This window comes from Scyliorhinus canicula, chromosome 2 (assembly GCF_902713615.1).
Source record: "Scyliorhinus canicula chromosome 2, sScyCan1.1, whole genome shotgun sequence".
Classification (NCBI taxonomy): Eukaryota; Metazoa; Chordata; class Chondrichthyes; order Carcharhiniformes; family Scyliorhinidae; genus Scyliorhinus; species Scyliorhinus canicula.
Window position 1 is genome coordinate 233466117 of NC_052147.1, and position 14304 is coordinate 233480420.

Sequence of the window (14304 nt, forward strand, 5' to 3'; positions counted from 1 at the left end):
CTGTGTAAAAACTTTGTTTTAGCAGAGCAACTTGGAAGCAGCCTGGAGTTTACAGCTCCAAGCTCAACTCTCCTTCATTCATGTTGAATAAATCCATTTTTGTTGAAGTTCGATTCGGTCTCAAGGACTCAGTTTGTTTATTCCCTTCTACACATGACCTTGTCAAAGGCTTTTACTGAAATCCACATAAACTACATCAACTACACTTCCCTCATCTCTACACTTGGTTACTTGTGCGGCACGTTAGCACAGTGGTTAGCACTATTGCTTCACAGCTCCAGGGTTCCAGGTTCGATTCCTGCTTGGGTTACTGTCTGTGCAGTGTCTGCACGTTCTCCCTGTGTCTGCGTGGGTTTCCTCCGAGTGCACACTTTCTTATTAATGCAGCTCCATCACAATGGGGATTGTGCTCTGCTTGAAATAATATTCTAACAATGGGTGCCTGGATTGATAGTCTACACTTTTCAGAGTTCTCTTGCTCAATGTTTTAAAGTCACAATTTTGTTGAATCCTGGCTTTTGTTTTTTTTCAGCTGAGATTCTCCCAGTTTATTTAATTAATTATTTTTCATCTTGGAGCGAGCTCAGATGTCACTTGTTCAGGCGCTGATTCAGGGATTGGGCTTCAGGGACGGGGTTTTCAAACTACACTTCTGACTCTGAATTATTTAACGATTTGTCAGGATTTGGTATAGCCTGGTATTTTAAAAGATTTAGTTCACCCCTGCTTGGATGCTGACCTCTGCGCTCTAGGCTTTGAAACTGGACGTCCAAAGGAGATTCACTAGTAAGGAATTTTACATTCCTGCCTTCAGCTGCCAAGTCTTTCGTGGCGCTTTATCCTGGCAATTTTTCTTCTCTGCCTCTGTTTCTGGAGCTTCTTTTCAGGTCAGAATGGTTTGTTGAAATTTTTTCTCAGTCTTTCAGCATTTTAGTTTTTCTCTGAATTGCCTGCAAGGTTTTGAATTTTTCCAGAAGCTGCCACCATGCTGTAATGTGTTGGTTGAGGTTTGATAAGTCTGAAGAGGGCTCCATAGTCATATGTAGGTTAACTGTAAGTCTATATTGACTCTTACAACTAATGTAAATAATATTTTTTATTGTGCTCAATGTTAGATGAATTGGACATTCTAAATTCTCCCTCTGTGTACCCGAACAGGCGCGAGAATTTGGCGACTTGGGACTTTTCACAGTAACTTCATTGCAGTGTTAATGTAAGTCCACTTGTGACAATAACGATTATTATCATTAATGTATTGTCATGAATGAGAATAAAATGTGTGCTTCTGAATAAGCTTGGAGCTGTTTCCATACTTGCTGGTGCACACAGCACTTTGCAACACTAGCCTGATCCTGGGCTATGTGCTCCCTTACATCACAGTGTGGGCAGTACTGTACTCAGTCCCACATTAGTCCTACATGTGTCAGACCCCTCAACTACAAGGCTGAAGGGAAGTATCTGTATGCCTTCATCTACACTTAGGTATTCAACATTTATTGTGCCCTCCATGGCCTTGTTTGCCCTCCTCAAATGTATTGCCTGATAACAAATACAAATTGCCGACTGTGTAGATGAAGTTGCTTCATAAATTGAACTGAAATTTGAACAAAGAAAACACAATGATTTCCAATTTTCCAATTAAAAAGAAAATGGCTTTGGAAAGTTAAATATATTTTTTAGTCATTTTAAGCCAACATTCCCTTTCTGAAAGAGCACGGATATGGTTATCAGATGAATTTGCTCTGCTGACCTTCACTGTCCTAAATTAATATATGAAGGATGGCAACGTCAGCAAGATACCAGATGGTGATTAATACCTGTGGAACAGTGCTTCAGGTGAGGTTGGGAAAATTAAAAGGGGAATTTATTCAGAAGCACACATTTTATTCTCACTCATGACAATACATTGCGCATGATACACAACATGTTTTATTATTTTAAAACAAAATATTGTCTGAATGTGATTTTTAGTTGAGTGGCATAATTGAATCTGTAGTAAATTTCCCAGATCTGTCTGAAGGTGGCTTTTGTTTCACAGAATTTACAGCAATGAAGCAGGCCATTTGGTCCAACCTTAGATCAAAAAACTGGCAATCTAAAGTGACTTGCGCCTTTCAGATGGTCGTTTTCTGTTTTTATTTCACTCATTGTGAGTCCCAAAGCAACGGCGACAATATATCGGCTGGGTGTTCCGGCCATATGGATGAAGCCTGCAATGATTGAATTCACACATTCAATGGGCTGAAAAACACACAAAAAATAATTCAACGTGTCACATTTAATCCAACTGCGCTATGGTAAATCCAAAGGTTGAGAAATGGGTTTGAATGAGAAATGTCTCCTCTCCTGGGCAACAATAGCAGTGCAATGTAAATATGATTGTTTGACCGACAGAGCAACAAGCCAATCACTGGCTCCGGGAAAGGCAGCAAGGAAGTTACACCAGCTCCACACTGACTTGAACCTCTCCTTGTAAGAGCTGCAAACACTCCAAAAAAAAGCACAGGTCGCAACTCAACGATCCCGAATTTGTCGGATATCACAACACCACAGCATGTCTGGTCGCAAGAAGATCTGCATCGTTGGATCCGGCAACTGGTATGTTGGGCGCTGGCTAAATGTGTTTATTTCGGATGTGGCGAGTGTTGTGCCGCCTCCCTGGGAGGACCCTTGTTTCGGTTCTTTTACTCAAGTATCTGGTGAGTGCACATCGTGGCATGGAGAACAGCCTCCAGCGCTGCCAGAAACTTCAACAGGCTTCATTCGAGAAGATCAAGAAAATAAACAATAGTGTGTAATTGGCAACAGCAAAATTATAATAGATCACGAATTGTAACAGGCTGTAACTGACTAATCTTCATTGGTGAAGATCCAGTCATTAAATTATAACCTCCATTTCCTGATTCTCGATTCTCTCATTGGGTATTTTTTTTGTAATGAAAGGTTATTTATTTTAGTATGTTAAAAAAACTTTATCCCAAAGTTGATGAGGGGTCTGTCTGGACACAGTAGATAGGGAGAAACTGTTTCCATCTGGCAGAAGGGCAGAGAACCAGAGAACACCAATCTAAGGTGAATAGCATTAGAAACCCATGAGGAAAACCTTTATTTTACGCAGAGGGGGTGGGGGCACCGTTTGCTCACCCCTATGCAACTGTGGCGACTAGGGGCTTTTCACAGTAACTTCATTGAAGCCTACTCGTGACAATAAGCGATTTTCATTTCATTTCATATAATCGAAAAGGGGCAGCAGGGTAGCATGGTGGTTAGCATAAATGCTTCACAGTTCCAGGGTCCCAGGTTCGATTCCCGGCTGGGTCACTGTCTGTGTGGAGTCTGCACGTCCTCCCCCTGTGTGCGTGGGTTTCCTCCGGGTGCTCCGGTTTCCTCCCACAGTCCAAAGATGTGCGGGTTAGGTGGATTGGCCATGCTAAATTGCCCGTAGTGTGCTAATAAAAGTAAGGTTAACCCAACCCAGTTGTTGGGTTATGGGTATAGGGTGGATACGTGGGTTTGAGTAGGGTGATCATGGCTCGGCACAACATTGAGGGCCGAAGGGCCTGTTCTGTGCTGTACTGTTCTATGTTCTAAGTGCCCCAGCCTGTGTTCAGTGGTGGTCTCGGCCCTAAACCCGGCTGACGAGGAGGCTGCCAACTGGCGGAAGAATGTCCAAACTTGACATCCAGCTGTTCATCCGTGCTTATGAAAGTAGTGTTTATGTTATAACATCAGTTGCTTCAGAACATCATTGGTCCCAAATTTTCACGTTTTTAGCCCAGTGTAAGGCTTAATAGGACCACTTACATTTTCTGACCAGAAAAACCAGTGTCCTACATCACAACAGTGACTACACTTCAAAAGTATGCCATTGACTGTAAAACACTTTGGGATTGCCGGTGGTCATGAGAGATGCAAAAAAAAAAGCAGGTTTTTATTTTTTAAATACTGTTTCTGCCCAAAACAAAACTGCTGAGATTTATTTTATTTTTTGAAAAACATTTTAGAGTACCCAATTATTTTTTTCAATTTAGCATGGCCAATCCACCTAACCTGCACATCTTTGGTTGTTGGGGGGGAACCCACACAAACACTGGAGAATTTGCAAACTCCACAAGGGTGACCCAGGGCAGGGATCGAACCCGGGTCCTCAGTACCATAGGGAGCAATACTAACCACTGCACCATGCCGCCCAACTGCTGAGATTGATTATTATTATGTGGTCACCATGACCTCATGCTTATTTACATATATTTAGATGAGGTGCTGGTGTCCTGAATTTCCAGACGTTTTGCTCATATTATGGCACGTTAGATAGAGAACCGTAAGCAACATGGGGGCAAAGTGGTTAGCACTGCTGCCTCACAGCACCAGAGACCCAGGGTCAATTCACTTTGGGCCTTTGGTGATGATCTGTGTGGAGCCCGCATGTTCTTCCTGGGTCTGTGTACGGTTCCTCCGGGTGCTCCAGTTTCCTCTCACAGTCCAAAGATGTTCAGGTTAGATGGATTGGCCATGCTAAAATTGTGCCTTAGCGTCGAAAGATGTTCAGGTTAGGTGGGGTTACGGGGTCAGAGGGTTGGTACAGACTCGATGGGCCAAATGGTATAGATTCTATTACATCTTTAACTGGTGCAAGTGAGGACCTATCGAGCATGAATACTGTTGACGGTTTATGCACCAAGTACTGCAACTGGGAATTATTTTTTTCAATGCTTTATTTTTGTTTTGAGCCTTGGCACCATTTGTACTTGCCTCTGAATACCTGGAGGATTATGTGAACACTGGAGATCTCAGCTAATGCAAGAGGGACAAATGTGGGATTTCCGTACGTCATTGACAAACAACAGAAGTTGGAGGAAAGCTGTGTGAGGCAGAAGTTGAAGATCTGATCCTCAACTAGCAGCATCTCTCTTTCCTCAACCTCACACCCCCCCCAACCCCCCAATCAATTTACTGACTCATGTTTTGAATATTTCAGCATGGAGCTGTTTATTACGAGTGAATTTCTCAATGAAGCGTTAAAAATGTTGTAGTCAATTCAATCATCCAAGGAATATCCATGTTGTATTGTGCAGGATATGTGGCAGGTGACTGGCATGAGGGTTCCGCAGTACTGGTGGATAGTACAATGCAGGATCACATGAAAGGATGAATAACATAGGGCCATCCAGTTTTACGGGATTGCTGGCTTTCCCGAAGCTTGCAATGGAAGTTATCAACATTCTTTACGAGCTTGCAATTGTTAAACCTCCATCACTTCCACAGCAGAAAGCCATACCTCTCAACCAGTTTCTATGAAAAAACATGTTGAGAACCCCCCAATGCCAATGGAATATTAGCTGTGAGTTATTACAATATTTCCAGCCCGCCCTGTGCTCTTTGCTCTCACATTCCTCTCTAGTTGGATAAATAAAAGGAGTTCAGAAGTCCAACAGGTACCCACCCATTTCTTAACATCCTTCTCCTTCTGCCTCCTGTTCTTACATATCCCTCCTTTTTTTTGGAGGTGATGACCAATTTCCAGAGAAAAGAAAGGTACCTGGTGCATAAAATACAATCTGAAATGTAACAATAATCTTTATTATTGCCACAAGTAGGCTTACATTAACACTGCAGTGGAGTTACTGTGAAAAGCCCCCAGTCACCACATTTCAGCGCCTGTTCGGGTACACAGAGGGAGAATTCAGAATGTCCAATTCACCTAACAAGCACGTCTTTCGGGCATTGTGGGAGGAAACCAGAGCACCTAGAGGAAACCCACGTAGAGGCGGGGAGAAAGTGCAGACTCCGCATAGACAGTGACCCAAGCTGTAAATCGAATCTGGGACCCTGGCGTTGTGAAGCAACGGTGCTAACCACTGTGCTATTGTGTCGCCCTGAAGAAAAAGTGGATAGCAGAGGATCGCTAATAAGCTGAATACTAACTCCCCAGAATTGGGGTTGTTAAAATGCAAAAATATATCTGGAACAGGAGCTGAACCACCTCAAACCTGCCAATTTCCGTTTTAATAGAGTCAGGACAAGGGGCGGGTGACCACTCAGCTACAAGGATCAGATTGGTAATTTAAATATACTAATAGTGCAGCGTGCCTTCATTTGAACTGTCAGTCTATTCTTAATCATATGTGGCTGGGTTTCCTGGCTTTCAGGAAATTTGGCAAGAAAAGGAGATGAGGAGACTGAATCCATCAAGTAAATGCTTTTGCTGATGAGGATCCACGCAGTAAACCATCAGACTGACCCTACCTCTATGCAAGGACCCTTGATGCACCCCCCTGCCCCAACTGATATTAGGACCCCTCCCAATCCACCCCACCTTCCCAACCCGACTATCTCTCTCATTCCCCCAATACATTTGCTCTTTTAAGCTTCGACCCTATGATGCAGGCTTCCAGTCAGAGAGGCCTCCAAAGTCTGTTAGTCAGGTAGTTACGTTGTGCAGAAATAAGGAGTAACCGTTTTCCCGGACTTCCTGGGCTCACAACAACCTCCCTCCTCGACTACCACCTGCCCCCTGCCTCCCAACCGCCTACACAGTAATAGCCCCCAGGCTAACTCTAGACCAATGTCACAAGTCCATGAAATGAAATGAAAATGAAAATCGCTCATTGTCACAAGTAGGCTTCAAATGAAGTTACTGTGAAAAGCCCCTAGTCGCCACATTCTGGCGCCTGTTCGGGGAGGCTGGTACGGAAATTGAACCGTGCTGCTGGCCTGCCTTGGTCTGCTTTAAAAGCCAGCGATTTAGCCCAGTGTGCTAAACCAGCCCCTACAGCACTTCAGGAAAGAAAACCTTGTGACTAGATAGCTTGTGAGTAACAAGGCAGAACGTCTGTTGTCAGAAATAATGACTCCACTGAGAAAAACAACATAAAAGTGTTAAAATTGTTAAGAAATGGGTTAAGAAACATTCCAATTAGATGTCTCATTGATCCAATAATTGGCACTGATGTGAAAAGAGGCTACAGGTGGCCTTTGGGGCATGTGATGTGACAACAGAGTTTGGTGCTGAGTGTTCAAAGAAAAATGAAGGTGTTTGAGAAAAGGAGATCTCTTGACTCTTTACTCAACAGCAACCAGAGCGGCAAATGAAAGGACAATAGGGATCTTAAATGTACCCTTTCATTACCCGACTGGTTATGAGGGTCTAAGAAAAATGTAACATTTTACCTTGCATAATTGTAACCTGTTCTCAGCAGAACATTGCCAAGATAAAAAATCTAGGCATAGACCAGAATCTAGTCAGGTATCTAGTCAGAATTTGATGGGGAAGAACATCTGGATAATTATCGTTCTTCAGGGAATGCTGCAAATGGCATTGGGAGAGAGAAGTTAGCTCTCATAAGTCTGCGAGAAGCAGTTGGTTTAGAAGGCTACAGAGGGAGCGTCACTCTCAGCATTGTAAGAAGAAAAGACATATTATGGAGTAATGGTTAAGAAAGCAGATGCCAGACATCTGGGGCTGGATTCGCCACCGGCGGGCTGCTCTGTTTTGCCGGCAGCCGGGGGTTTCCCAACAGTCTGCTCCACAATGGGAAACCCCGTTGACTGGCCGGCGTAACAAAACATCCCGCCGGCAGGGTGAAATAGAAATGTGGCGCGGCGGGACGGAGAATCCAGCCTCTAAAGTCCAGCTAGTTAAGGAAACTAAAGAAGTGAAGAAAAGTGTCCAAGAAGTCTGGAATTAAGTGAACAGGGACAAAGGTATGGTTTAGCAGAATTCAAGGAATAGTAAACGACGTTTTCTGAGTAAAAGAGACACTGAAGTAACCAGATTTTAAGTGGGACTGCAGCCTTCAAAGGTAAATCAGAAGTCTTGATGCCATTTTAATACGTTCTGGGAATGGAGAGTTAAAGAATTGGGAGCACTTTGCACAGTAGCCAAGACAAAGAAATCCAAAAGAGGTTGGTGTAAATTTAGAGTACCCAATTCATGTTTTTTTCCACTTAAGGGAAATTTAGCATGGCCAATCCACCTACCATGCACATCTTTGCGTTTGTGGGAGGGCAGCACGGTGGCCTAGTGGTTAGCACAGCTGCCTCACGGCACCGAGGTCCCAGGTTCGATCCCGGCTCTGGGTCACTGTCTATGTGGAGTTTGCACATTCTCCCAGTGTCTGCGTGGGTTTCGCCCCACAACCCAAAAATGTGCAGAGTTGGTGGATTGGCCATGCTAAATTGCCCCTTAATTAGAAAAAATAATTGGGTAATTAAATTTTTTAAAAAAATCTTTGCGTTGTGGGGGTGAGACCCACGCAGACACTGGGAGAATGTGCAAACTCTACACAGACAGTGAATCAGGACTGGGTCCGAACCTGGGTCCTCGGCGCCGTGAGGCAGCAGTGCTAATGTGCCGCCTTCTTGAGAGAATATTTTAAAGTATTTTTGGTAGTGGAGTTTGGGAACTCTCGTGACAATCATCTGGGGGGATTCTGAGGAGGTATCCACGAACATTCACTTGGGTTAGAATGGAGAGTGTATTTGCCCATAGTCATTTTGTGTGCTTAAAAGGGACTTATGTTAATGAGACCATTGCAGATTAAGATGTATTTTGTATTTTGTAATCTATGTTAATCCTAAAACCAGTGTGTAATCAAGGTGCCTTGATCGGGGACTGGGTGCCTGTGAATTAATGACGACCCCACCCATAAGGCTGATGGCAAACCCGACAGGTTTTGCTGGGTGGGTTTTGAGAGGCATGGGAGACCAATGCGAACCCCTAAATCCCATACTAAATCCCTGATCCACCAACAAATCCCGGTGGGCTCAAGGATGATTGCTCTCAAGTAGCTCATTAATGAACCTGATCTGCATTGGGCCCTTCCCTTTCCCCCACTAAATGCGGGACACTTTTCCCGCCATTGGGAATTGCACACATTGCCTCACACCCCCCACCCCCCACAACCCCCTGCCATCATGCCTGCTCCAGCGAGCTCTGTTAAACTCCACACATTAACCCTGTTTCTTTATCTAGATATTTGCCATTTCTATTTGTAGAAATCTGAAATTGCAAAAAGCTATTGAGGTCAGATCATTTGAAAATAGATTTGAGATGGAGATCAACTATGATCTAATGATGGAACAAACTCGAGAGGCTAAATGGCCTCATTCTGTTCCTATGATCCTGAAAATTCTGGAAGATGTCAGATCACATCCCACTCCTGGATCTAGAGTGCTATTCAATCTCTTTTTAACTGCTCCCAGAGTTGGAGTTGTGCTTCCAATGAAGATATAATACTGGCTGGTCCTGGGTCCTTAGTTAGGGGGTGGAGTTGGGGTATTGGGGAGAAGAGAGTGTCAGGGGATATGGTTACTACAGATTTCAATGAAACTTCTAAATGTTACTTTGGTCTGCAACAAAATAAAGCTTCCCTGATGCTGCCACAGAGGATGGTTGTAGAGTTATGGGTGTCGATTGCTGCACTTTTGCACAGACTCCATTTCAGAACCTCAATATCCTGCTTTTCAATCGAGTTCCCTTGAAATCTTTGTAGCATGATTCCAAAGCCTTCTTACCCAATTCCGGTTGGGAAGATAGCACATCTTTTTTCCACGCCTCCCGCTCTCCCGTGCATTTGTGAATTAATTGGTGTCTCATCTTTATCAACATGATGTCATTACCCCCTAAATTAAAATATGAGGGGCTGGATTCTCCGACATCAGGACTAAATGGCAGATGTTCCATGGCCCCAGAGCAATCCAGGACATGGTAATGGGCCAGCACACGTGCCATGTGGAACTAGTGCGATTCCAACTGACACTTGATTCGTATTTGCTGTGGTCGGGATTGTCACTGGACAGCCTGACAAGCTGGAGCTGCATACAAGTACTCCTCTCCCCACACAATCTCATCCCAGCCGAGAAGATGCCACCCCAGAGATCGGCCCCAAGATTTGCAGATGCAGAGCTGGAGATATTACTGGATGCATTGGAGGAGAGGTAGGACCCCCAGCTGCCCGGTGTGGGAAGGCGGCTGCCACCCACTGACGTCAACCGGGCCTGTGGCAGAGGCCATGAGCGCCGTGGGCCCCACCGTAAAGACTGGGCAGCAGTGCCCGGAAAAGCTGCACAACCTCCTCAGGGCAGTCCGAGTGAGTCATCGACTCCATGCCCCTGTCACCATCCTTGTCCCCCACCCCGCCCCACCAGGCGGAACTGGAGGCAGTGCTGGGTGAGGATGGGCAATCTCCTGGCCAGACATGATGAGTCAATGATTCACCATCTCTGTGCCCCTGGCACCTCCCCACGCTCCAACACACCCACACTCCTCACACCCCCTCCCTTGCCGGCAGCCCCCTCGCACCCACTCTGCATCACATGCCAACACCCATAGTGCCCACCAAGGCTGAGTGCCCTGCACACACAGGTCACCAGCTGCAGAACCCCTGCACTGTCCACGTCCAAGAGTCTCACTACGCATTATCTGCCCACAGGAGAAGGCGGCCCTCAACCACAAGAGGGAGAAAAGTTCATCGTGGAGCAGAGGGCGTTTGACCCTGGTTGGCAGAGTGTGAGAACGGCAGTCACCGAGGCGGTGGTCAGCATGGGACAACCAAGTGAGCGCCCAATGTGTTGTGATGTCCCAATGGCACATGAGTCACCCCTCCCACACCAGCCCCCAACCCACGATCTAACAATGTGTTTGTTTTGTGCCTTGCAGAGTCACCACCAGACGATGGAGCCGGCTGGTGTTCCCCCATCCCCAGCTGCAACCGGCGGTTCACCTGGTGTCAAGGTGGAACTGTCCGTGGTCCCATGCCCCTGCCACAACCCCGCAATGCCCAAGAGCACACGTCCAGGGATGATACTGACTTCTCGTCACTGCTGTCACCAACATCCTTCACCATCCCAGAGACACTCTCCTCTGTTAGGCATTTTAGTGAAGAGGCTCCTGGAGCACCATCTGGTGCGCACCACACAGTGCACGTACATCAGGTGGAGATAGAAACCCCCAAGAGGGCAGGTGGTCAGAGGGTGGCTCGAACCCAGGGACTTGCTGCTGTCCAGACAGGTCTAGCGCTTCTGGAAAGAGCAATCCCACCGATGTTGAAAATGCAGGCGCAGAGTCGGGGACTACATGAGGTGGTGTTAGCAACCATCCAGCACCTGCAGTTGGAGGAGTCCAACTGCCTGCAGGAGGCGGTGCCGACCATGTGTGCTACCCAGGCCAACACCACACGGGTTGTGTTCAGGTGGAGGCCTTGGATGCAAAGGTTTCGGCCATGTGTCAGGATGTCCAAGGTCTGGGGCAAAGTGTGCGAACGGTGGCTGAGGCACAGGACAGGGCAGCCATGTCATAGTCAGCCATTTACCAAGGCCACATGGACATTGCTATGGTGCTCCAGAACGTGGCCCAGGCACAACGGGTGATGGCTTCGGGCGTAGAGCATTGGCCTTCCACTAGCTGACCTGAACCATTCATAGGAGGACATGGCACGGTCCCTGAGGGACATGGGATGGTCCCTGAATGACATACACAGTCCCACAAGAATGTGGCACAGGACATAGCATAGTCCTTACGCTGCATACATGGAGACCTAGGTCGAGATGAGAGTGGACCTCCAGAGCGAGGTAACAGCGGAGCCCCCTGGAGCTCGTTCCAGCCACCCCCCCCCCCCCCATCGCACAGAGTAATCTGGGGGTCGTCGGGCACCCCAAGGGAGGATGAGGTGATGGGGCCCTGTCGGAAAGTCGTAGCACCTCTGAATCTACCCCCCCCCCAACCTGCCCACTGGGAAGCGGGCAGAATGGATGGCACCACGCCACCTGAGACACTGACCCGGTCAGTCCAGAGGACGGCCGCCAAAGGGGGCGCAGGTCACATGGTGGATTACACAGCAGGCTGCCCCACTTCTTTTTTTTTTTAAATATAATTTTTATTGGAATTTTTTACAGAAAATATAAAACATAACGACAAGCAATGAAATGCAACAAAATAACCCATAATAACTGTAACACCCCCAGACCATATGTATCCCATCCCCCCACCCCCAATGAACAACAAAAGAACTTAAAAATAAATTAAAATTAAATAAACAAACATAGTCATTGACCGCCCTCCCCCCCTTTTCCCTCCCCCCCTCCCCCCCGGGTTGCTGCTGCTACTGTCCCTGTACCCGTTGAGCCAGAAAGTCGAGAAAAGGTTGCCACCGCCTAAAGAACCCTTGTACCGACCCTCTCAGGGCGAATTTGACCTTCTCGAGCTTAATGAAACCCGCCATGTCATTGATCCAGGTCTCCACGCTTGGGGGCCTCGCATCCTTCCATTGTAGCAAGATCCTTCGCCGGGCTACTAGGGACGCAAAGGCCAGCACACCGGCCTCTTTCGCCTCCTGCACTCCCGGCTCCACCCCAACCCCAAAAATCGCGAGTCCCCATCCTGGCTTGACCCTGGATCCCACCACCCTCGACACCGTCCTCGCCACCCCCTTCCAGAACTCCTCCAGTGCCGGGCATGCCCAGAACATATGGGCATGGTTCGCTGGACTCCCCGAGCACCTGACACACCTGTCTTCACCCCCAAAGAACCTACTCATCCTCGTCCCAGTCATGTGGGCCCGGTACAGCACCTTGAACTGGATGAGGCTAAGCCGCGCACACGAGGAGGAAGAATTAACCCTCTCCAGAGCATCAGCCCATGTCCCATCTTCGATCTGTTCCCCCAGTTCCCCCTCCCACTTAGCTTTCAGCTCCTCTACTGATGCCTCCTCCGCCTCCTGCATAACCTTGTAGATATCAGATATCTTCCCCTCTCCGACCCAGACCCCCGAAAGCACCCTGTCGCTCACCCCACTCGCAGGAAGCGAAGGGAATCCCTCCACCTGCCGCCTAGCAAATGCCTTTACCTGCAGATACCTGAACATGTTCCCCGGGGGGAGCCCAAATTTCTCCTCCAACTCCCCCAGGCTCGCAAACCTCCCATCAATAAACAGGTCCCTCAGCTGTCTGATGCCCGCTCTGTGCCAACTCTGAAATCCCCCATCAATGTTCCCCGGGACGAACCTATGGTTCCCCCTTAACGGAGCCTCCATCGAGCCCCCCACTTCTCCCCTATGTCGCCTCCACTGCCCCCAAATCTTGAGGGTAGCCGCCACCACCGGACTCGTGGTATACCTCGTAGGAGGGAGCGGCCACGGCGCCGTTACCAGGGCCCCCAGGCTTGTATCTCCACAGGACGCCCTCTCCATCCGTTTCCATGCTGCCCCCTCCCCCTCCATTATCCACTTGCGCACCATCGACACATTGGCCGCCCAATAATACCCCAAGAGATTGGGTAACGCCAGCCCCCCCCATCTCTACCCCGCTCCAAGAAGACCCTCTTCACCCTCGGGGTCCCATGCGCCCAAACAAAGCTCATGATGCTGCTTGTCACCCTTCTAAAAAAGGCCCTAGGGATAAAGATGGGCAAACACTGAAAAAGGAACAAGAACCTCGGGAGAACCGTCATTTTGATGGACTGCACTCTACCCGCCAACGATAGCGGTACCATGTCCCACCTTTTAAATTCCTCCTCCATCTGCTCCACCAGACTGGTAAAATTAAGCTTATGGAGAGTCCCCCAACTCCTGGCCACCTGCACCCCCAGGTATCTGAAACTCTTCACTGCCCTCTTAAATGGGAGTCTCCCAATTCCCTCCTCCTGATCACCCGGGTGTACTACAAATACCTCACTCTTGCCTAAATTTAACTTATAGCCCGAGAAGCCCCCAAATTCCGCTAACAGCTCCATCACCCCCGGCATTCCCCCTTCTGGATCCGCCACATACAACAGCAGGTCGTCCGCATACAGTGATACACGATGTTCCTCCCCACCCCGCACCAGACCCCTCCATCTCCCTGACTCCCTCAACGCCATAGCCAAAGGTTCAATCGCCAGTGCAAAGAGCAAGGGGGACAGGGGGCACCCCTGCCTGGTCCCACGGTAGAGCCTAAAGTACTCCGATCTCCTTCCATTGGTAACTACACTTGCCATCGGAGCCGCGTAGAGCAGCCTCACCCATTTGATGAATCCCTCCCCGAATCCAAACCGCTCCAGCACCTCCCACAGGTACCCCCACTCAACTCTATCAAACGCTTTCTCCGCATCCAGCGCCACCACTATCTCCGCCTCCCCCTCCACTACCGGCATCATAATAACATTTAGCAGTCTCCGCACATTCGTGTTGAGCTGCCGTCCCTTGACAAATCCTGTCTGATCCTCGTGTATCACCCCTGGCACACAACCCTCTATCCTGGTAGCCAGGATCTTCGCCAGCAACTTAGCGTCAACATTGAGGAGCGAGATAGGCCTGTATGATCCACACT

General features: G+C 48.0%; 1 protein-coding gene and 1 long non-coding RNA gene across 2 annotated transcripts in view; one reads left to right on the plus strand and one right to left on the minus strand.

The window, feature by feature from the left end:
- Positions 1-2260: 2260 nt before the first annotated feature.
- Positions 2261-14304, minus strand: part of LOC119962030 — a 28150-nt gene continuing 16106 nt past the window's right edge. The window contains exon 2 of the long non-coding RNA XR_005459788.1: positions 2261-2757. This is a non-coding gene — a long non-coding RNA (uncharacterized LOC119962030). The remainder of the gene's footprint in view (positions 2758-14304) is intronic.
- The window catches only part of LOC119962027 (glycerol-3-phosphate dehydrogenase [NAD(+)], cytoplasmic-like), a 35570-nt gene continuing 23666 nt past the window's right edge, over positions 2401-14304 (plus strand). Inside the window, exon 1 of the mRNA XM_038789791.1 lies at positions 2401-2598. Within this exon, the coding sequence (XP_038645719.1) occupies positions 2555-2598 (44 nt within the window). The 5' untranslated portion in view covers positions 2401-2554. The remainder of the gene's footprint in view (positions 2599-14304) is intronic.